The sequence below is a fragment of the Parasteatoda tepidariorum genome, chromosome 2 (genome assembly GCF_043381705.1).
Source record: "Parasteatoda tepidariorum isolate YZ-2023 chromosome 2, CAS_Ptep_4.0, whole genome shotgun sequence".
In the NCBI taxonomy this organism is placed as follows: domain Eukaryota; kingdom Metazoa; phylum Arthropoda; class Arachnida; order Araneae; family Theridiidae; genus Parasteatoda; species Parasteatoda tepidariorum.
Window position 1 is genome coordinate 96,134,686 of NC_092205.1, and position 25,229 is coordinate 96,159,914.

Here is a 25,229-nt window from a genome sequence, read left to right on the forward strand (position 1 = left end):
GAACTGAAAACTTATTTCATATTAGTTGTAAAATGTTTATCGAAAAGCAAGCAGTTTACACCAGTGTTTCCCAAACTTATGGCTGCCCTTTCTAACTTTTTCGTAACACTGTGTACCACTAATAAAAAAAAAATGAATGTATTTTTTATTATAAAAAAATTGTTCGAAAGTTAAAAATCACAACTGGCTGTTGACACTACTAACTGTTAACTCTGCAAAAAATAGCCAATAGAAAAATACGTAATCGTAAATTTTCATGGCAAACTTTGTTTTTAAATAAAATTTTGTGAAATTTTCGTTTGTTAGAAGATATTTTGCATAAGAACGCGTACCCCCGCTAAACTGTTCCCGTACCCCTGGGGGTAAGCGTACCACACTTTGGGAAACACTGGTTTACACTATAAAAATAAATTACCTGGTACATGTAATGGATAAGAAAAAAGAGCTGAAAGCCTATTTCTAATTATTTGTAAAAGGTTTGTCGAAATCCAAGTACTGCTTGCTTATCATTGTTAAGAGAGATTAGGAATTTAATAAAATATACATAATAATATTATCTATACTTACATTCTGGGGGTCGTGGCCTTGGGTGCTTCATTCTCTCCAACTTCCAGTGGTGTATCAAAGTTTTTTTGTACAATTCGCTCATTTTATCAAATGAAATCTTAAAACATTAAACGTCAGACGTTAACATTCAAAGGGAATGTAATAATTGAAAAAGTTGCCTTTTAAAACCTTAGGATGTCATTGTTAACAGTTTCACTAAAAAAAAAAAACTTTTAACCATTATTGCAACAATGCTTCATTGTATCAGTCATTAAACTTACGTATTGTTATAATTCGCATGCATTATTTAAAATAAAAAAAGATTATTCTAATTTAATTTTAAAAATTTCTTTGTTGGGGGGGGGGGGGATGATGACTACTAAATGAGTAATAAATGAAAATCATGCACGAAACCAAAAGACGCGAATCGTCTTAATTAATAAAGTTGAAATAGTTTGTTATTAGTTTTTAATTGTTATTTGTTGCCCATAACGATGGTTTTATGTTATTTAGACTAACAAAAAGATACGTTTTTCGAAATTTTTCCCATCGAACTAAAGATTAATTTTATTTGGCATAGTGCTGTTCGAGACCAGTTCATGATAGTCAAAATTTACCACAATCGTGCAATTTTTTCCTGCACGTATCCCTTTAGGGGGTCGTTAAAAATTTTTTTTCTCTCCCTACTACCTACTGTAGGTCTCTTGTTACATATATTTGAATATTTGAGCACTAAATACCGTCCTATCATCTTAGTACATGTCACCAAAATGAATTGAATATCATTGGCGTTAATATGGCAAGGTGATTTTTTACGGTTCTTCAGCGAGTTTTTATCTTTCCCGCATTAATTTTGCTTATTGGCGATCGAAATGGGCTGCAGGTGACGTAGAGCTCTACCTATGGCAACACTTCGCATGCTTTGGATAGTCATTGAAGAAGGAAGTGCGTTAGTTTCTCTCTTGATTTTCACATAGATTTAAATCTTTTAAGTTTGAAAACTATATGGAATTGAAAACTACATTTAACATAGTTCTAAAGAAAAGCATCACGGAATTTTAAAAAATATTTTTATTAAATAAAAAGGAAAAATATTGAGAAAAGGGAAAATATCGTAGTGCATTCCTATACAACTGAAAAGAGGAGAAGGGCCAAAGGCATGAAACCGGTCTCTCCCCAGATGGCGTATTCGAGCGTTGCGATCGCTAATTAGTAGGGGAGAGTGGGGTCAATTCTAACAGGGTACGATTGTAACAGAGCAAAAATTTCGAGTGTCGGGTTCTATATTTGGTTCCTAGGTGGCGCACAAGGTGTATTTAATAAATCTACATGTACAACAAGAAGTGAGATAAATGCAATAGCTCGCGTTAATGACTTTCAGAAAAGAGAGATTCATTATTTTGATTAAAAAGTATGTAATTAAGGATGTTTTAAAAATTAACCATCAAAGATAAAAAAAAATATTGAAAGCATTTCATAGATCTGTAACATTGTGTAATATAGGGGGATGTTTGAAAGTGAAACGAAGCATGAAAAAGATCGAGTAATGCATAACAAATATAGATTTTTCATATAAATATCTATACAATTACATATTTGTTTTAAACATATTGATTAAAACAAAAACGAATGATTGTCAGTTTGTTTATCCCGTATGCTCTTCTATACAATCCACTTGATTGCAATAAATTTTGGCACAGCTATTGTTAGTAGAGGAAGCATGTGGAAACTCATTGTAGCTTTATTTTTCAAACCATCCAAGTGCTATGTTTAAAGAAACGGATTTTCCTTTAGGTTCAACATTACGCATCGTTGCAGCTTAATTCGTAGTCGATTATTTTTTTTTTTATTTCAAAGATAACATTTGTGATTTCTCTAGAATATAGATCTATTTAATCAAAAATAATTTAGCTTAGAGTTTATTGTGTGATTTAAAAATGGTAATATATTTTTGGTTACTAAAGTGCATGCAAAATCAACGTAGATATTTTCGCTGTATGTACACTAGGGTCTCGTTGGAAACGAAAGTTCGAATGTCTTTGACACCCCCCTCTGAAAAGAATCCATTTGCTACGAAACTAATATTCTGAAAGTTTCTGTTAAAAAGAATGATAATAATAATATTTAGACACNTCGTACTTTCCTGATAACCACATGGATTTTTTGTTAGTTAAAAATAGTTAAGTAAAAAATGTTACAATTGACCCCACTCTCCCCTACGTAATTTTTTTTCCCATTTCAGTTTCTGATTATTATTGGACATTGAATTATTTAGTATTATAGAAACGAGTTTTAAAACACTATTTATAAAATAAACGTGGAGTTTATTTTTTAAACATAACTTTAGTAATGCTCATCCTGTGACATAGCCGTCACATGCCATCCACGTTGATCACTGATTTTACCTGACATAACCAATAAAAAATAATTAAATGTGGGGGGAAAGACTACACTTTTTATTAAATAGAGCTGTAAGCGTTAAAAAATGTAATTTTATACAGTTTAATTTAACAAATGCTAATGCTAAACAATGGAGAAAATTCCATTTTTCAATCGTCTTTCCTGAACGATGTGATGGATGACTTACAACGAATTTTTTTTACCCATTTGCAAAATGCGTCTTGGTTTGGATTTGATGGCGTCCACACACTTTTCCAACTGTGTTCAAGAGTAACAGTGCGCATGCGTCGTCATTGCATGCGCTCCTATGGCGACCGCTGCTGTTTTTCTTTTTATTTTCACTAGCCGGCATTTTTAATGAATTTACATCATAATAATTTCAAGTACACTTTTATATTCTTTTTATTATTAACGTATAATGACTGGCTTGACGGTGATTTTAATGTAAATATAAATGCCGAAAAAGGAAAATTATTTTGTGACGTCTTGAAACACGTACATAGGCAGGATTTGAAAATCAATCCGACGACAAACATCAATGGAGACAGTTTTTGAAACCCATGATTTGAAATGTTGTGGCGTTTAACNTTATTAACGTATAATGACTGGTTGACGGTGATTTTAATGTAAATATAAATGCCGAAAAAGGAAAAGTATTTTGTGACGGCTTGAAACACGTACATAGGCAGGATTTGAAAATCAATTCGACGACAAGCATCAATAGAGACAGTTTTTGAAACCCATGATTTGAAATGTTGTGGCGTTTAACGGAGTCAATTAAGAAAGAAAAAGCATTTGACCAATGGGTAACCAGTGATCGTAGTAAGGCGATCACAACTTTTTTTTAAATTTTTTTTATTTTTTTATTAATTGTTATTTATTTATTTTTTTTGGATCGGGAGTTAAAATTGCCACTGGTGAATTTCAGGACATTAACACAAATGGTTCTGGTGTTACAAGAGAGTCACACAAATTCTTCCTTTTATTGTTATAGATAATATAAAAAAATAAAATAAGTAAATAAAAACGATGTCTTTCAAGTGACCTAAAATCTGGTGTAAATACTCCTTCAACATCGTGTGCCCCAAGTGAAACAGAAACTTTAGTGGCCGAGGTAACATTGTCTTCTTATCTGGTCAAGAGGAATGTGCTTGATGCTGAAATTCTCTGGAGTCTGAAGTGCATCACTAGTAATTATTCATGTAACTCCTGTGAAGGGATTAGTAAATTGTTCTCCAAAATGTTTGCTGATAGCTGTATAGCGAGACAATTTTCTTGTAGTGCCACAAAGTGAGCCTATTTGGGCTCCTTTGGATTGGCACTATACTTCAAAGGGATTCTGATAAATGAGCTGAAGAATGTTGATTGCTACACTGTACTTTTTGATGAGACGTTAAATCAGTCTCTACAATCTAAGCAGATGGACATTATGGTAAAGTTTGCACTAAGTATCTTACCTCCCAATTTATGGGTCATGGAACTGCAGAAAATAATTTGTCCTCTTTTTACAAATGCATGGATGATGGTTAAAAGCTCTCTAAAATACTTCAATTATCTATAGATGGACCCTATGTCAATTTGAAATTCTATGAGAAGCTTCAGTGTGAATTAAAAGAGAAATATTCCCACCAGGTCATATTCATTGGCAGTTATGGACTACACATAACGAATAATGTTAAACATGGTGAAAATGGGATATGTTCCTTCTAATTTTCATTTTCAGAAAGAATTGTTGCTGCATAACATTTAGAGAAGGTTGTGTAAATTATGGATGAATTAAATTTATAATTTTCAGAAACGATGTTTAATAGAAGAGAGGAGGGGGTTATGGAATAGTCATGGAATATGGAATACCTAATATTTAGCTCTGTCTTTCATGCAGCCTTCACGTGGAAATACACAGGATTAAAGGATTTCACCATTAACACCTCATTACCATTAGTTACAAATTGTGCTGAAAATGGTTTTGTGAATTAATATGTAAAACCAGTAGGGTTGTTTTTAAAAAAATATAAATGGTAGTCCATAATACATGTACTCTCTTCTCTCTATATAGGCAAGGCATTTAAGGTATTATATTTGAAATTAATTATTGCCACAACAAGCATTGTTACTTCTAGTAAAATAGAAGATAATAATTTTTAAAATTGGTCTTAGATTAAGGTCCTTGAAAATTTTGTTGAGGTCCTTGAAAAGTCCTGGAAAGTCCTTGAATTTCAATCTCATCATAGAGTAGGAACCCTGAAATAAAATCAAAGAGCAACTACAAATAACTTTCCCGTTAGGAAGAGAAAGAGATATGTAGTAAAATTAAATTTTAAATTGATTTGAACATTTTTATTTTTAAGTTTATTTTTAACTTCATGAAATTTTAAAAAAAAATTGTCTTTGGATTTATAAAACTTTAAAAGGCTTTGGGAAATCAATTCTATATTGAACTATTTTTAACACAAATACACATTTTTAGTATAGCAATATAATGGGATATTTTCTAAAGACGTGTATAATTATCCTCCATTACATAGTAATTTTTCATGGACGTAATGTTTGTTTTAACATTGTAAAAATGTGTACTTTTTCATTTTCAAGTAGAAAAATAATATTAATTGTTTGATTTGAAAAATGCACTGTAGTTTTACCATCCTTTTAAAGTCAATATTAAAGGTAGAAAAAAAAAGAATTTGATACTTTACAAATATTAATATATTATTTATGTTTTATTGCATTAATATTGTTCTTAACTGTATTATAACAGTAAATAAGATTTAGAACTAATCAAACTGCAATTGAAAACCTCATTTTACCTCAGTTCATCCAAATCATCTAATGAGTTGAATATCCCATTCTTTTCACTCATGGTTGAAATGCTTTCTCATTCTTTTGTGTAGTCACTCTTCAGGCTGTCAATATTTGGCATGTCGATATTCGGTATGTCTATATTTAGGACATCAATAATCAAGATGTCAATAGTTGAGCTGTCGACATTTAGGCTGTCAATATTCGAGATGTCTATATTCAGGCTGTCAATATTCAAGATGTCAATATTCGGGATGTCAGTATTCCGTGTGTCGATCTTTGGGCTGTCAATATTTATGATGTCAATAATGAAGATTTTAATAGTTGAGCAGTCCACATTTAGGCTGTGAATAAACTGGTTGTCAATAGTTGGGCTGTCAATTTTCGAAATGTCATTGATTAAGATGTCGTTATTCAAGGTGTCAATGTTCAGGATGTCAATATTCTAGATGTCATTATTCTAGATGTCATTATTCGAGATGTCATTATTCAAGATGTCAATATTTGGACTGTCTATATCAGAGGTCGCCAAAGTGGTCTATATAGACCCCCAGGGGTCTATATAACATAGGCAGGGGTCGATCTGAACCAGGGGGTCGAATGGGGGTTGATCCGAATCGGAAAGGTCGATTGGGGGTCGAAGAAAAAACAGTTCTTAATACTCAAATCACACATACCTAATGGAGTATGTAAAATTTGTGAATTTTTTATAATTGATTTAATATCAGTTTCTTTATAGAACATAAATTAATAAACGTATATTTATTCGGATGAAACAAGTATTAACGTACCAGCACGCAGTGGCACGAACTCTGCAATTCTGGTTTATAAGTCATATGCATATGTGCGCTTGTCCAAATGTCACGTGTGACAAGTATTGACGTTACAAAAAATCACCAGGCACACCCATGTCATTGATTAAGAAGCAATAAATCTGTAGTTACTTTACTTATTATTTCTACTTATTTATAATTACTTACTATTTAATAAATATTAAGGTATTTAAATTTCAAAATTAATATATTTTTCATAAAACTATTGTTACACAATGTACTATTGCTTTAATAAATGTTTAAAACCATAAAATAAAAGCACAAACACAGTATCTAATAGAGTTTTATTTTAATTGACCGAAAATAACCTCTATGGGGGTCGATGGAGATTTTGAAAATTATATAAAGGTCGATGACGAAAGAAGATTGTCGACCCAGGGTCTATATTCTAGCTGTCACTACTCGAGGCTTTGTTGTTTGTGTTATCCTCTTTATTGAAAAGGGCCAAGATACGCTCGTATTCTTCTTCAGCCCATTCTGTGTACGTTAAGTACTCTTCGTCGTCATAGATTTTAATTTCACTCTCCTCGATTTGAGGTTCTTCAGTAGATCTTCTTGGCTTTTCGCCCAACAACACATTTCTTTTTTCCACCAATAAAACTTCTCCATTTTCCTGATTGGATTTCGTCTTATCTACAAAATAAAATAAAAAATGGGGTAAGAATACATTTTTTAAAATTTAAATATCATTATTTCTAAAAAAAAAAACTAAACTCAGTGGCGCGACTGCCCATAGAGGGCCAAGGCTTACTGTGCCCATCTCAGTTTTCTTGACCTTTGGGCTCTGGGGTGCAGGAGCAGATGTTCCGATATGGTGGTCAGCCGAACGCGAAACCCCCAGTGTTTAGTTCCCAAGCATGCTGCTTGGTACTCATTTATCAAAGGGATGAAAGGCTGAGTCAACCTTGCCCGGCCCGAGGTTTGAACCCAGGACCTGTGACACGGGAGCGCGAAGCACTACCACTCAGCCACCGGGCGTCATATCATTATTTCATTCAATTAAAAAAAGTTTGGCTTTAAGTCCATTTGCAATAACTTAATATTGAAAAAGACAAAATTATGATTTGTATACATTTATTCTTTTATTACATTTTTTTCAAACATTTTTGGAGAAAAAATTTATGTCTAACAAGTATTATTCAATATTTGTTTTAACTAATAGTATTACCTCGTTTTATTAGTCTATTACTATTTTTGGATTTTAAACATCAAATAAATATAAATTTTTTTATTAATACTTACCCTTTCGGAATCGCTTTTTATTTATCCAATTTTGAAAAACAGTGAACAAATCAGGTAGGTGGTTCACTTTTTTATTCCCTTTTTTCTGTTTATGGAGTCTTGGAGCATGGAACCAACTCTTTCTCTTTTTAGAATCAATTTTAAATGATGATCCATCGATTGGTTCATCTTTGTCTGATGTTTTGACTTTCTTTTCATCTTTTTTCCTTGATGCAAAGATCATTCGACTGAACCAATTCTTTTTTTTAGGTTCTTTCTCATTTTCCTCAAAAGTTGAGGTTTTTTGGGTGTTTTGCACTTTTGTGCAGCCTAAGGGGCTAGTTATAAGAATGGATTCATCCATGTCCAGATCACATTTTCGAGTTTTTCTTTTTTGCTCGAGTGATTTGGTTTTTTTCATCTCTTCGATCCATGCACTCCCTTTGTCTGAAAAACAGAAATTCTTTTTTTAAGATTGCTTATGCAGTTGTGCCAACTATTACGATTTATTCATAATTGTTGTGATTTTGTAGTTAAGATTATGGTTGAGTAATACAAATTACCTTTTTTCAGAACTTTCATCGTAACAATCGGTTAAAAATGAATTTTTATCATTAATTATTATTTAATTTAGCATTTATTCCTTTCCCTTATCTATTGTTCGCAAAGAAAGCTCGCATGAGAAGCAATAAATTAAGGTTCAACTGTATTAAAAGTTTTTACTGTGACTCATAGAAAGTTTACGAGCTATTTTTGTGCACTTTTTGTAAGGTGCAACTCAATAAAAAAATTCGAATGCCAAGTACTTTTTTAAAAAAATAGATTCAAAATGTGCCCTGGTAAGGTTACCTCTCAATTCTGGATTACATGTTAACACGTTGAGTGCCATGCTAATTTTATATTACTTGCCCGTCTGGCCAAAATGATTTTCTCAGTATGTATTGCATTAATTTCTTCAAACCATTTTAGTAACGTTAATAATATGAAAAAAATAAAAGCATTAAAATTGACTCGAATTATGTGTTTCTAATAATCTTGGCTTCTTCGATCACCGGTGACTCCCGTGGCTCTACGAACAAGTTCAGTGCCGGTCACCGGTGACTCCCATGGCTTTCAACGTGTTAAATAAGATAATTGAACATAATTGTATTGTTTTTATGATAGTTTACTTACAAGACGGCTTCTTTCCTTATTTATTCTTTATATATTTTAGATTTTAGTTTAATAGACGTAACATGCAATTTAAGCAACATTATTCTAGCTGTTACAAATTGTAGGCATCTATTTTATCAAAAAGTATTAAGACTAATCTGTGCTATATCACTATTTTGTTTTTTAAATTTGTTTATTTTTTTGTTATTTAATTTCAAATTGATGATTAAATTTCGAAACCCTTTATTTTTATGTTTGGAAATTCTTTATTCTATAATTGGCACAATTTTTGGAAAACTTGAAACGCGGAAATCGTGACATTAATTAAAGGTTAAAGGATTGTTAAGCTTAAACTGCTGTATATATCGCCAATTGTAACGAGTTTTTAAACTTGGAAAATTTAAAAACGTTAAAAAGCAACATTACATATTTTTTTTTTTGTTATTATGGAAGATACGAAGTATTCAGTAAATCTAAATTATTGGTTTTAATTGATACTTCAATTTTCTAACTTTAACTAATCTTTTTTTAGAAGAATTTAATAAATGTTATGTAATAATGTTATTCAATAATAATGAAAGTTATTGAGGGAAAGAAATTAAAAGTTAAACTGTAATTTTGTTGCAGTCTTTAAGAAATTTGATATTTGTGGTAATAGCTGACAATTGGGGGCCCCTTCGTAAGAGTGGCTTCCGATTGTAAATTATTGACGATTTAAAAATAAATCATTGTATATGAAAATGAATTAATAAAAAAATCACATAACGTCAAATAAAAGTTGCAGTTACTCGAAGGTGACATCATTGGAAGCAATGAGCAACGATTCCACAATCGGGGTTTCAACAAAACTGAGCGAAAATTATTGCCGAACCAATGGATCCTTGAATCCGCAACTTTATATATAAATTGGCTTTTGGAAGAATTACCAGTAATCTATTGTAGTTGTCATAAATAATGGAAAAATCACAAAAACGACCATAATTCAAAAAGTTACGCATAGAATTTCATGAAAATGTGTCGTTTGGAATAGAGAAAGTATCTTGAGTATAGACTGTGATCACTTCTAGCAACTATACTGCGATGTGTGATGCTTTCAATTATGCGTTCTACCAGATCCGTTACAAGTGCAAGAAGCCATTGTTCTTGCAAAGTAGTTGTAAGGGTCTGACGAGGATGATTGAGAACAGATGCACGTTTTTCTAAATCAACCCAAGCATTTCCAATGGGATTCAAGTTCGGCGATCGAGCTGGCTACTCCTCCTGCTGAATTGTTTGCTGAAGATGATCATCCACGATGCGTTACTGTCCTTTAGCATGAAATCCTTACCTATTTCACCAGCATAAGAGCGCACAAACATCAAGGATGTCATCTCTATTCTCGTGAGCATAGAGATGACATACAGGTCTGTGCGTCCACCCAAAGTCATGAAACCCCACACACAGACACTACCTCATCGGTATGCATCTTTTTTTATGGATGTTTGATGGATGATATCTGGTTCCAGGTTCTCTCTAAATCACAGAACATAAGAGAGCACACAAACATCAAGGATGTCATCTTTATTCTCGTGATCATAGAGATGACATGCAGGTCTGTACGTCCACCCAAAGTCATGAAACCCCACACACAGACACTACCTCATTGGTATACATCTTTTTTACGGATGTTTGATGGATGATATCTGGTTCCAGGTTCTCTCTAAATCACAGAACGCCTGCTATCGTCGTGGAAGCTAAACCTGGACTCGTCTGTGAAAAGAACAGCCATCCAATGGATATGTTGCTGCACCTACCTCAAGTATTCCCTTCTATGGCGTGACGAGAATGGCACGCAAATGACTGGTCCCCTAGTAAAAAAATATATCGTTCGTGAAGCCTTATACGTAATGTAGACGTTGAGAAGATCTGAGTTGACTCGGAATTGCGGTTCTATTCCTTCGTATACATAACAGCAAATGTCAATCATCGGTGTTCTTCGCAGCATTTGGCAGTCCTTGGCTGAGCCTTCTGGATGCCGAACCTTTAGTTAGAAATTGTTGCCAAAGTCCATGGACCACAGACTCACATTTAATCATCTGGCCACTTCTATCTGACATTGTCCTGCCTCTAGTCTTCCTGTAGATCTCCATCACAGTTCTTCGGACAAATGATGCCTGGAGGTAATGATGCTGATTGTAACATCGTTTCAAATTGGCTATCTCAAACTTATCTAATTTCGGAAACACAGAGAAATTTGCAGCCTTGCGATCAAGCATACAATTTTATTCTCATTGCAGATGAAGTCCTTCCATTGCAGTGCCACTAATTTACATATTGCAGTTTTACTTGACAATTCTTATTTGACAAAACGTTCAAGATTTCGGGGAGAGTTATCGCTATTTTTTGTAATTTTCCCTTAATTTATGATAACTAGTGTATGTCAGTAAGAACATATTCTGTAAAAAGAGTTTCAAAAACCTAGTCACGTTAGTTTACACCAGTGTTTCCCAAACTTATGACTGCCCTTTCTAACTTTTTTGTAACGCCGTGTACCACTAATAAAAAAATGAATGTATTTTTTCCTATAAAAAATTGCTCAAAAGTTAAAAATCACAACTGGCTGTTGGCACCACTAATTATTAACTGTTAACAATGCAAAAAATAGCCAGTAGAAAAATACGTAATTGTAAATTTTCATGGCAAGCTTTGTTTTTAAATAAAATGTTGTGAAATTTTCGTTTGTAGGAAGATATTTCGCATAAGAACGCGTACGCCCGCTAAACTGTTCCTATACCCCTGGGGGTACGCCTACCACACTTTGGGAGACCCTGGTTTACACTATAAAAATAAATTACCTGACTGTTATAATGGATAAGAAAAAAGAACTGAAAACTTATTTCTTATTATTTGTAAAATGTTTGCCGAAAAGTAAACAGTTGCTTGTCATAGTTAAGAGAGATTAGGAATTTTAAAAAAATATACGTAATAATATTATTTATACTTACATTCTGGGGGTCGTGGTCGTGGGTGCTTCATTCTCTCCAACTTCCAGTGGTATATCAAAGTATTTTTGTACAATTCGCTCATTTTATCTCAAATGAAATCTTAAAGCATTAAACGACAGGCGCTAACATTCAAAGAGATTGTAAGAATTGAAAAAGTTGCTTTTTAATACCTTCGGATGTCATTGTTAACAATTTCATTTTTAGCTAAAAAAAAATTTTTTTTAACCATTGTTGCAACAATGCTTCACTGTATCAATCATTAATTTTACGTATTGTTATAATTCAAGTATATTTAAGAAAAAAAAATTATTCTAAATTAATTTGTAAGAACTTTCTTTGGTGGGGGAAGAAATGATGACTACAAAATGAGTATTGTCCGACAAGTGAAAATTATGCCCAAAACCGAAAGAAATGAATCGACTTAATTAATAAAGCTGAAATAATTTGTTATTAATTTTTAATTGTTATTTGTTGATTTTATGTTATTAGACTAAGAAAAAAACGTTTTTCGAAATTAATCCCATCGAAATAAAGATTAACTACTTTTGACATAGTGCTGTTGTTCGAAACCAGCTCATGACAGTGGCGTAGTTTTATATTATGTTTGGAACGTTTTTTTTTTTTTTACGTCATGTTTGGTTTACGCCTTTTGACATATACATATGTAACATAAAAAGCTTCAATTAATCTTTTTATGTTATTTCTTTTCTGTAAATCCTTTTCTTAATTTATTATTCAAAACGAAACGCTTTCTCACACTTTTAAATTCACATCCTGTTCTTTAATCTATTTTTGGCTCAACTATGCATTAAACATATTTAAACATGTCCTGTCTTTTTGCGGAGCACTGGGAGGAAATTTTTTCTAGAGCATAGTTTGAGAACCTATGGTTAGAGCAAGAGCATCTAGACTCCTGGCACAGCTTCATCACATATAGTTATCCTGAGCTTCAATGTTAAGAGAAAATGTCATTCACACACTGAGATTTACGTAATAAAATTTTTTTTTAACTCATGAATACAGCTGCATTGAAAAGAAATGAATAAATAGAAATTCTATTTGTTAGTATGTAACCTCAAATCTATTAATCAGTTAGTATAATATTAATTAATGCGTCAAATATTTTGTTATGTGTATCGATATAATGATGTGTCCTTTTAGGTATTTTGTGTCCATGGTGGTATTCCACCCCCTTGGTTAGGTTCTGGTTCATTGAGCAGCATAAACGAGATACCTAAACCACTACCTGACCCTGAAAAAAGTAGTTCATTGGCGTGGGAGTTGATGTGGAATGACCCCATCAGGTAGGAGAGGAATTGCTTTGAATTTTTATTAGATTCTTCTTTTGATGCACATCTTTCATCTTTTTTTTAAAGTTTTAATTTTTGTTATATTTCTAAAGATGTTAAAAGTTAGTCACTCTATCCAAAAAGAAAATTTTATCGTGCACAGTAACATTTGATTGTAACTAAAAAACATCGAAACAATTTATTCATTAAACCCAAATGGGCCCAAATCACAAAAAATATATGTTTAAATGCTTAAAAACAGCATGATTTTTCATTTTAACTCCTTAGAGTGAAATTGGAAGAGTTTTTAGTGAGTTAACTTTGACATGCAAAACTTATAGCTAACATCTATAGCTTCAAAAATGCTTTCAGTTTTTTGCATATTCCATGTCTTTGTAGGTGGATAATTTATAGGTGGATTTAATAATTTAGGACAGAAAATTTAAAAAAAAAATTAACTATGTTTCACAGAACAAGTCCATTATTGATATCACAATCTGATATGCCGAACTTTGTGGTCAGGTACAGTGTGCCAAAAAAAAGAAATAAAACGGGCCACCCTGATTAACTTTTGATTTAATGATCAGATCTTCACATTTTAGGACTCAATGGTTGGACTTCAAATATGCTAATTAATTACTGCAGACGATATTTTAATTTGCGAAATTGCGAGATGCAAAAACGTTCTCTCTCTATGTAAGCATACTATTTTTATCAACAAATTCGGATTTCTGCAATCTGAGTAATATGGTCCCCATAGTGTGGTCAGAAGAGTGCGCCAATGTTTGGACCCCTTAACCTTAATTTTGTTTTTTGCATATTTTGTTATATCATAAGAACTTTTTAAGCAAATTGAAAAAAATTTGCAAACAATATTAAAATTCCTTTATTCAAAGATAATTCTATGCAAAAAATAACTTTTAATAATTTTTAAAAGTAATAAATTTTTGAAAGTAAAATTAACATTGAAGGGTTCAAACTTTGTAGTGCTCTGCTGACCAAACTATTGGGACCATGTTTCCCAGATTGCAGCTATCCCCATATTTTGGTGGTAAGAAATCCGAATCTTATACTGTTGAGCTTTATTGATCTGGGCATTTCTTTGCATTATTCAAGAAGAAAATTTACGTACAATGTTTTTTTCAAACTTTGAACCTGTTATGGATGTAGTTATTAAAGTGGTTAACTTCATTCAGTCCACGAACGACATTTAATTAAAATTTTTTAGCAACACGAAAGAAAAACCCAACAATTTACACAAAAATCAACTATAATCTTTCTCTACCACTGAAAGTTTTATTCCTATGTTAATCCTGCCTAATCATGAGGATACATATATGGTCCTCATGATTTCCCGATTTTACTGTTTTGGCCCTCTGACAAAAAGGTTGAGAGAGAGTAAAAGAAAAAAATCCAAGCTGGAAATTAAAACTCATCAAATGAGTGCAGCATCTTTACATGGGTTAGTAATAGGAAAAAATGGTAAAACCCTGTTGCAAATATTATTAATAATAATAATAAACAAAACAACATAACAAAAAGTAAAAATAGTTATGACTGTCAGTACATAATTAGAAGAAAACATCTTCTGAAAAGATATGGTTCATTCATGTGTTAAAAGATAACATTCCAGTTTTAGGATCTAATGGTGCAATGTTTTTATTTTTATGTGAAAGTAATACACAGAAGATCTTCATAACACAAATCTTTCAACACAAAGTTTCGCTTTTATAGACTTTTTTGTCATCTATATCATTTCACAGTTATTAAACTTGCCAGCTGTAATATTAATCTTGGGCAGATCAATCATTAAATACTTTAAAGTCTTTTTTAGGTATAAATATTTAAAAACACAAAAACATGTACTTTACCCTTTCTTTACGAAAGCCATATTTAGTCTGTATCCATCCAACGCCCTCTGTATACCAACACCTCATTTAAATGTTCCTCCTACACACAGAACGAAAGTTACACAGAAATTTGCCAGGCTTGTTTTAAAATTTATCATACTGAATTAAATTACTAAGAATTTTTTTTTTTATTATTCTAAATTGTATTTTAATGCTTACGTTTGTAATTGTATTTTAATGCTGGAGATTTTGCAACACTTGAATGAAAAAAATCTGAACATCAACTTAGAGACATGCAATGTGCACAGCGCGCCATCACTTCAGCCGAATTAAGTTACTAAGAACTTTTTTAAATTATTCTAAATTGTATTTCACTACTTACATAACAATATATTTGGAGATTTTGCAATGTACTTAAATAAGAAAATCTGAGCATCAGCTGACAGGCATGCAATGTGCACAGTACCTCGTCACTTCTGCGGAGTGGACTGCAGTAAACAAAAGGTTAAGTATTTATTATTTGCAGTTTCTTGGGCATTAGAACTAATAATAAACAAATTTCATCAATTTTGGATCGTTTGGCTTTTGACATTGTAACCTCTTAACAAACATTTAACAAATAATTTGAAATTATTGTTTTGTTACATTACATCCTCACAGTTAATGTGGTTTATGGAGAATCATAGGTTATAGAATTGCTTTATAGAGCTCTACTGTAATTTAATAATAATATTAATTTTTTTTAATTATTATTGCCCGTTATAGCATTTTATTTAAACAATGTAGTTTAGATTCTTAATTAGAGTACCCTTCTCTTAGGCGCGCAGTTTTTTCGGCATGGTTATAATGATGAAATTAGGTGTTGTTGGAGTTATATGGTATAATTGACTACTTGAATATTGTGATGAAAAACAGGATAATGAAAACTGTATCATAATTATAATTAAACTTTTATTTAGTATTTGTAGAACTCAAGATACAAAATAATATTTTATCCATAATGAGACTTTCTAAGTTGAATATAAAATTTTGAATAATAATGTTAATAAGGACAGGCCATATGAGATAAATCCCCCAGGGCCTGCCTAATCAGAAGCCAAATTAATAAGTGATTGAATTGTTCCCAATAGAGAGTTAGGAGCATGGGAAGAGATCCAAGATTGGTGATTTATCTAAAAATAACATAGCCAAGAAAATAAAGCCAAAAATATAAATTTATAATCAATATAAATTTGAAAATAATTTAGCGAAAGCGAATTGCCGAAAAGACTGTGAGAATTATTATAACCATGTAACTGAAACATTTTTGCGGTAAGGAATAAAGAGTTAAAAAGTTATAAATAGATTTTTATTTTCGATTTGGTCGCGACAGTGAATTAAAGAACTACATTAGTACAATTGAAATAAAAAGTTAGCCATTACAGTGATTGTTAAGAAAGGAATAAAATATTTTATATTCGCTTTTTATTAATTGTAAACAAAAATAAAATAATTGGTTTAATTTAATTAAAATTTGGTTAAGAATGATTAAAAAAAATAAGTTTAAGAAATTAAAGAAACTTTAAAAGCTAGAAAATATATTATGCCTATTGTGGCATCACAATGGTGTATGCTTGTTATTCAAAGCTTTTTGAGAAATTTTTTTTAACAGCAATAAAAAGGTTTTTATCTATTAAAAAAAATTGACAAATGATGTAGTATAGCATCAGTATTTTGGAGCTTTGTTTCAAAACAGTCATTAAAATATGTATATTTAATAGTTTTGTAATTATATTGTGTTTTAATGTATTTACTTGTCTTCGTGAACTTACTTGTCGTCGTTGTGTATTTACTTGCATGTCGCAAAAATTAAAACTTAATATTTTTTTTTTAAAGTTCTGAGGGCATGAATTGTAATCTTGAGGGAGCATTAAGAGAAAATAATGGTTTTTTGGCAAACTCTAAAAGAGGGACTGCCCATGTTTTTTCAAGTCAAGCATTAGAAAATTTCCTAGCCTCAAATGGCCTATCACATGTAATTCGTGCCCATGAAGTTCAACAAGCTGGATTCAAGGTATGAGATCACATATATTGTTTCATTAATAACAGTTAGTGAGTTTTTTTTTTATTTTGGACAGAGTTTAAAATGCTTATTTTAAAAAATGAACATTGCTCAAAATGTGTATTTAAGAATATTTACAGCATAGAAAAGGCTTATTTAAGAAAATGGGCATAACTCAAAATGTGCATTTATGAGTAAATGTCCAGCCCCTGCGGCAGAATTTCTTTGAGATATTTGCGACTATACTTTAAACCAATTAATTGAAATTTAAACCAATATAAAATTTTAAAGAAGAAAACAATGAAAATATAGAAATAACAACCGGAGCTGACGTCGTCAGGGGGTACCAGCTCCGGAAGTCATAAAAACAAGAACCTTTTCTATTGAGAGAGCATGACAAATGTCTAAAAATTGATCTCTCCAGGGGTGATTGATTGTATTCCGGATGTACCCCGGAATTTCGGGGGTTTCTTCCGGGTCTAATAATTATTCTTGGACTTTTGCGAATCAAAAACTTATAATCTGACGAAATTTTGAAACTTTTCTAAATCCCATTAATTAGATATTTTTATGTGACTAGGAGGCTTCGCCCCCTGCTCCCTGACGCTCGCCAACCCCCGGAACTGCTTTTGCAGTTCATTTCTGATTGCTTCGCAATCCGATGCTCGCTTTGCTCGCTCATTGGATACGTTCTTAACGTCTAGCTTTCGTATACTTTTTTGAACACTGAAGTTCCGAAAATTTTAACTGTAGAAAATTCTAAACCTGTGTAATCAATATTAATTTGAAATTGCAAACAGTTCACACATTTTTCTTAATCACACTATTCTAAATTTCAGTTGTTGAGAAAAGTAACTGTTGTAAGTTTTGTTTTAAAGTCTTTCCCACCAGAGNTGTTTTAGTTGCTGAAAGGATATCCACGTTCTTCATTAGTAGGCAATTTAATTTTAAATGATAGTTTAAAAAAATTACGTTGAATTTGAAACATAGGGGAGAGTCGTATATCCCCGCCCACTTAAGGAATATTGCTTATATTTCTGTATAATATTGAGTAATAATCAATATTTTTGTATGTTTCTATAGTTTTACCGTCTAATTAAATAATGCAAAAAGAATAAACCAAAAAAAGAATAGTTTAACTTAAAAAAATAGAAATTTAAAAACAACAACATGTTTTTCAGATCTTTTGAAACTGTGTCAGGTGGCCCCGCCCAGTTATAAAAATTATGTTTTTTGACTGTTTTTTCAGGTGTAAATGAAAGTGACCAATGTATTGACAACAGATAAACCTCATTTATCATTTTTATCACAAAATTATTTTATTTATTACATATTTATACACTTTCAAAGAATTCTATAATTTAATAACAACAATATTTGTTTTTAAAAATGCATATAACATTCAAATTTGAAGCAATAAAATAATAATCTTTGCAACCGTACATTTATCGACGAAATGAAATTGGGCGAAATATCCGACATTCATGTGAGCGGGGCTACCCGAAATCCAATTTTTTTGTAAATTTCTAATTACTCGAACAATTTTTCACATATAAACTTTTTTCTTCGTACAAATAAAACTTTAGACTGCATACTTTAATGCTGTATGTATAGAAAAAATTATTTTTTTAGTATTAAAATGATGTTTAATGGAAACATTCAACCAACTTTTCTTAATTTCATGACTACTGTATTCAATATATTTTCAAAACTATTGTTTACCACGTTACCACCTGCATAAATACTTGAAACTTTGAAAATAATCTTTTTTTTAATATGACAATTAAGGCGACAAAGGGCTTTCAAATTTTTTTTTTGAAATTATCAAAGGATTTGCTTGAAATTTTCAGGATACATTTATCTTGTTAAAAACAACTTTTATACAAAATTTCAAAAAAATGTTTCAAAATTTAAAAAATTTAAAATTTTCAATTTTTTATGGTTTTTTTTTATATTACTCCTCGCGTCTGAAATTTTGTCAAAATGACAAAATTCTTTTAAAATATTACATATTAGGTAATATTGAAAAAATTGTTGGAAGTACTTTTTTTATTTTTTATTATAGAAACAAATAACACTAAAAAAAAGGTAAAAAACCTACATTTTTAGGAAAAAATCGTGATACCTCTATAAAATATCATGTATAAAAAAAAATACTATTTACTTAATTTAAAAAACTTTTCCAACAAAATGTTAATAATATTCATAAATATATAGCATTAAATTCTCAGGTCAATAGAATGAAAATTCATTACGCTGGAACAGTTTGAAAATTGTAATTTTCTCAAAATAGACATTTTGTGAAAAATGACTTTTAGTACTTTTTCATTGCAAATTTTACTTCTGAACAAATATTTCTTGTTTTTAATATAAATACCTATAAATATTGTCTAATGAACTAGTTTAATAATTATGTACTTTAAATTTTTTTAAAAAAAAATTAGCAAAATATTCAACTAATTTTAAACTAAACTAATTTTAACAGTTACCTGCAGACAAAAAAAAGGTAAAAAAAGGGGCGTGGTCAAAACTGAAATGGCCATAGCTTCATCAATTTTGCTCTTATTCCAGAATTTCTTTTTTTAAAATGTTCAGTTAAATGCCAAAATTTTAAAAATATAAAATGTAAAATATCGATTTTTTGACGAATTTTTGCTTCTTTGAAAGTCCCTTGTCACCTTAATGTCCTATGGCCCATTGACTTGAAAAAATATTCTTTACATATGAAATTGACTGTAGGCGGGGGTACCCGACTCTCCCCTATATAGTGTATAAATTAATATCTTGATATCGATTTTTTTGCACTTAAAATTTTCAGGGTTTTGAGTTACAATCACCCTCTGCACCCCAAAGGTTTTGTGAAATATCAAGGAAAAGAGAAAAGAAATACAAAATACAGAAACAAAAATAAATTACATGAACTTAATTACAAAAGGAAAATATTGTTGAAAAAACCTACTTAAAAATAAGCGTGCAACAAATAATGAATAAAATTTACTTACCCTATTTCTTTAATTTGCATCATTAGGTCCAGTTGAATGGAAAGTTGTTGACTGTTTTCTCTTCATCTAAGTACTGTGGCGGCTCCAATGAAGCTGCATGCGTGCTGGCCGATCGTCTGAAGCTTCGAACCATACGCCTGGACACTTCGTGAAACTTCTTATCCTCCGTCTTTCATTGTGAACTGTTCCTTCAGCTTTCTTTATAATACTTTCACCCAGGAAAAAAATATACTTATTTCATCCAACTCGAGAGAGCTTATTTTCACCCTTATTATCCATTTTTAAAAATTTTTATTGTTGTTCAGATTTTAAAAATGAATTTGAAATATTGTCTGTTGTGAATTTCTTATATCATTAAAAAGAAATGTATTATATTAAATTTCATCCCAATAAATGCTGTAATTTTAATTACATACGTGGAGATTTGATTTATAGAAATAGTTTTGAGTTATCTTAATTAAATATTAGCTTATCATTACTTTGTAAGAACTTTTTTTGACAGAGATATAATAATTTCTTTTCCCTTCATTGTTACAATAAAATTTTAGAAACAACATATTACTCAAATAACATATTATTGCGGAATAAATTTTCTGTAGGAGTAGTGGAAATATACTATTTGATCCACACGAAAAAAAACCCTCCTTGATTCTGAATTTGTGCTTTTGAACTCTTATGTTTAATCCTACCTATGTCAAAATTTTTTATTTTTCTATTTCTCTATGTTCTAATGATGTTTCTTTTTTCTTTGTCAGATTCGCATCAGTTCTCAATAATAATACATGAATTAGAAGAAATGTACAGTTTGCACATTAAAAAATGGGAAACTTTAAAAACTATTAATTGTAGTGAATGAAATTTTACATACTGAGGTGCTTATGCATGTGGCACAAAATTGGATCGAACTACTAGTTCACGTTTAAATGCTCCAAGAAAAACAGCAGTTTCTTGATTCAAATGTAACATTTCCAACGCTTGTTATCGATTAATGAGCGTCGTTTCACTTTGATGGTTAAATTCGAACGATACATTCCTGATCAATCAAAAATGCTGATAATTTCCTTTCATGATTCGTTTCCCGATTCAAATGTAACATTCGAACACTTGTTATCGATTGATGAGCGTCGTTTCACATTGATGGTTAAATTCGATCGGCACATTCCTGATCAATCAAAAATGCTGATAATTTCCTTTCATGATTCGTTTCCCGATTCAAATGTAACATTTCCAACGCTTGTTATCGATTAATGAGCGTCGTTTCACTTTGATGGTTAAATTCGAACGATACATTACTGATCAATCAAAAATATTGATAATTTCCTGTTACGGGGGGGGGGAGTATTTTTCAGGAGAAATATTTGATGGTATTGGCAGTTAAAAATTTTGCAATATGTTTAATTCCAGCACTCTGTAACAATTTTATGTGAATAATAGGCTAATTGAACAGTGTGATACTAGATTATAATTACCAGATGTTAATATCTTGAATTACTTAATATAATTTAGTAATAGTTTAGTTGAACAGTGTGATAGTAAATTTTTGGGAATGTTTCAGCCATTTGTCAAATTTTTCACGTATTTAAGCAAAAATGAAAGATTCTGAAAGAAAAATAATATTTAACCATTTCGAAAACTATATTGAATTTTCTATTGCATAGCAATATAGTTTGTTGATAAATTGCTTGAAAATATCAGAAGGGGATGCGTAAAATAAGCAGCCAATAATTTTTAAAAAAAATTTAGACTTTTGCCTTGGACCCTTTAGACTCTTAAAAACCAACACTTTACACTTTCGACCACTATTTCTAATCTGGAAAGATAATGATTGGTCAAGACGCTGCACACATGCCACGACAGTGGCACGAAGGGCTTCTGGTAATGACACATGAAGACTTTTGACAATTTAAAGAAATTTATAAATTAAGTCACCTTCAGAAGCGAAACTGTCAAAATTCGTAAAAACTCAAATTATATTGAATTTGTTTTAACAAGCAATTTGTTAAGTTCCAAATTTATATGATTTTGGCTTTCAGATAATTAGATTTGTGAACATGTTTTCAATTATGAACATAACAAAAACTAAATACTGTTCGATATTTATTGTTAATTACATAAATGTCTTGCTTTGTTAGCATATTTAAGAATTAATCCTAGTATAAGTTTAGTTGGATTTTTTTTAAAAAAAAAGCCACATTTATTAATGATTGGCTGGTTGAATACCAGTTTTTCGTACGGAGTGTTAAGAAAGATAATAAAAATAAATAAATAAATACAAAACAACACTAAGAAATCATGTACAAAACTTATTAATTTTAGACATATCAACACAATCAATAATTAAGACATTTACCAACACAATCAATAAAGCGAAAATAAATCCAATATTCATTAAATTTTATCCTTCCCCTTGACTTTACGTTATTAGGTTATGCAAAATGAGATTTTAGTAGTTCATCCCATCAAAATAACGATTAACTGTATTTAGCATCATTTGACAGAATGTTCTTTCTTGAGGGTAACTCACAATAGGCAAAATTTAGCACAGTTAAACAATTTTCTCCAGTTTTTCATTTTGAAGGAGCCCTAAAAAACCTCTTCCCACAGTACCTATATTAAAACAGCACAGTATTGGTGCAATTTTAATAAGTATCTAATTCAGTGACATAATACTTTGTACCTATATTAGTATATTTTATACCTTTTAAAACTGGATAAGTTGCCATGATAACAGAAGTGCATATAAACATCATCATTGGCATCATTAATAGCAAGATGTTTTTTTGTTTTTCCTAAACAAAACAACATAGTTCCATCTATCCATTAATTTTGCTTTATAATTCAGCGTTAATTTATTTTTTTTATTTCAGTTTTCAACTCTTACCAAATTTAATTAAGCATCACTTGCGTCAATAATAGTTTGGCGATTTACGATTCTTTTGAATGAATTAGTACAATTTCTCCATTAATTTTGCTTTTTAGTACATGACTTAATATTTTGTAATTCCAAATACCGTTAATTTTAAATTATTTAATTTTATACAAACTACCTTTTTGAAGCATAACTATAAACAAAAAAGTTGCTGTTGCGGACTCAGAGACTCAATCTGATTCATTCATATTTCCATTCTCAAAGGAAGAATACAGTGAAATTTCACACGATTTGAATGTTTGCATCATTCAGGACATAGTAACTTATTTTTATGTAAAATATTTGAAAGATATTTTTTGATATATACATATTAAAAAACATCTCTACTACAAAAATGTATTTCAAATTTTCTTATTTATATAAGTCGTAGTTGTAATTTTTTTATAAAAAAAAACTAAATTTGTAATTTTTTATGAAAAATAACATACATTTTTAAAATTAAAACTTTTTAAAAATATATATTGATAGGTATTTAGTTAGAAACAGTGTTTCTAACTTTATAAATTCCCTTTCGTTTGCTATAAATTTTTTAAATTATAAAGCGGGATTTATCTCCTAATCCAAACTATTTGAGTGCGTTTTGTTAATTATGTTGTTGTTGTTTCTAATGCGACTTGCCACACGGGCAAGCCTGCTTGGTGAAACCGAGCAAATTTTAGGCAGAGTGTGCGTTTCGTGTTTTTCAGTGGCGCCATCTATGGCCAAGAATTCGACTTCTGCCACACCATACGTGGCACACGTTTATAGGGCGAACGCATTCATACATCCATTCATTCATTCACAGATCGTAATTTTGACCTGAATCAGACAACGATCGATATCCAGTATCCTCAGAGGTATTGATTTGTTATGGGAACATGGAGGACTTTTGCAACCCGACAGATTTAACGTCAGTCACTTTACTGCTCGGGGAGTCTTTGGCAGGCGGGGTTCGAACCCAGAAACTCTAGGACATGGGCCCAGCGCCCTACCCACCAGACTATCCCGGCGTTGTTAATTATGGAAAATGCATTGACACTTACTTTAATTCTTTAAAAACATTTTGAATTAATTGCTAAAAACTAGTTATAGAAATTTTTTTTTCAATGAATTTATTTTACGCATTTTTAATTTTTCATTGACGTATGGACAAAACTTAGAAATCGTTCGTAACAATATACTTTTTTTGCTCTTCATCGCGGATAGTTTTTAGTAGTAGTGAAATAAATATCAATCTCACAGAATTTTGAGAAGAACTTAACTTGAATTAGAACTTAAATTGCCATTTAAATAAATATCAAGATGTTTGAATTAATTATTTTTATACTTATTAAGATGACTACAAATTGATTTTATTAAACGGAGAATATAAAATTAATGCATTACTCTCGATATTATTCAAAAATAAAAATAAAATGTTCCGTGAAATAAGAAAGAGGTAAGTGTTCCTAAAAGATAAGAAAGCTGTAATTCTTAGTTAATTACATACTTTTTTTTTTTTTACGAAGAACCAATTTTACTTTTTATTTGCCATTTCTTAAAAAGCAATTATTTTTAAAAATTGGAATTTTGGATTTATTCGAAAAGATTTTTGAAAAACACGCTTATGATGCTTCATAAAGAAATGCAAAGCAAATGCTAGAGAGAAAAATGCAATACACTTTTTTTATGTTGTTGAAGCTGTTGGCGAAAACAGGCTACTGGCGTTGAAGGAGCGCTCCTGGCAATCGCCAAACAGCTGTTCACTGATGTTTTTGTTTTGTTTTCGCTATTGTGTCATTCGCCAAGTTTAATATAGATGCGACACTTCTCAGTTTTTAAAAAACGGATCTTCTTACAAATTTCTCGAATATCTTTACAAAAAATTATGGGAAAAAAATAATGAAAATTCGCTCTTTAGTTAATTCATACGATATATATATATCATTATAATGGTGTGAGGAAAAGTTTTTGTTACCCACTAAAAACGAAAAAAGAAATAGAGGGAGACGATAATGTACAGTCCTCAAAGAAAAACGAATCACCCTGAATAACTTTCGTTCTAATGATCAGATTTTCACGAACTAAGTGTCAATCTAAGTGTTCCTGGGGTTGACCTCAAATATGCTAATTAATAAGTGCTAACTATTAATTAAATTACGAAATCAGACACAAAAACGTACTTTGTCTGAATAAACATATATTTTTTTATAGGTTAGTAGTAGAGA

At 30.8% G+C, this 25,229-nt stretch overlaps 1 protein-coding gene across 1 annotated transcript in view; it reads left to right on the forward strand.

The window, feature by feature from the left end:
* LOC107444896 (uncharacterized) overlaps positions 1 to 20,527 on the forward strand; it is a 56,976-nt gene extending 36,449 nt beyond the window's left edge. Inside the window, exons 15-17 of the mRNA XM_071177031.1 lie at positions 13,094 to 13,236; positions 16,947 to 17,124; positions 20,141 to 20,527. Coding sequence (XP_071033132.1) covers positions 13,094 to 13,236; positions 16,947 to 17,124; positions 20,141 to 20,266 — 447 coding nt within the window. The 3' untranslated portion in view covers positions 20,267 to 20,527. The remainder of the gene's footprint in view (positions 1 to 13,093; positions 13,237 to 16,946; positions 17,125 to 20,140) is intronic.
* The last annotated feature ends 4,702 nt before the right edge of the window (positions 20,528 to 25,229 follow it).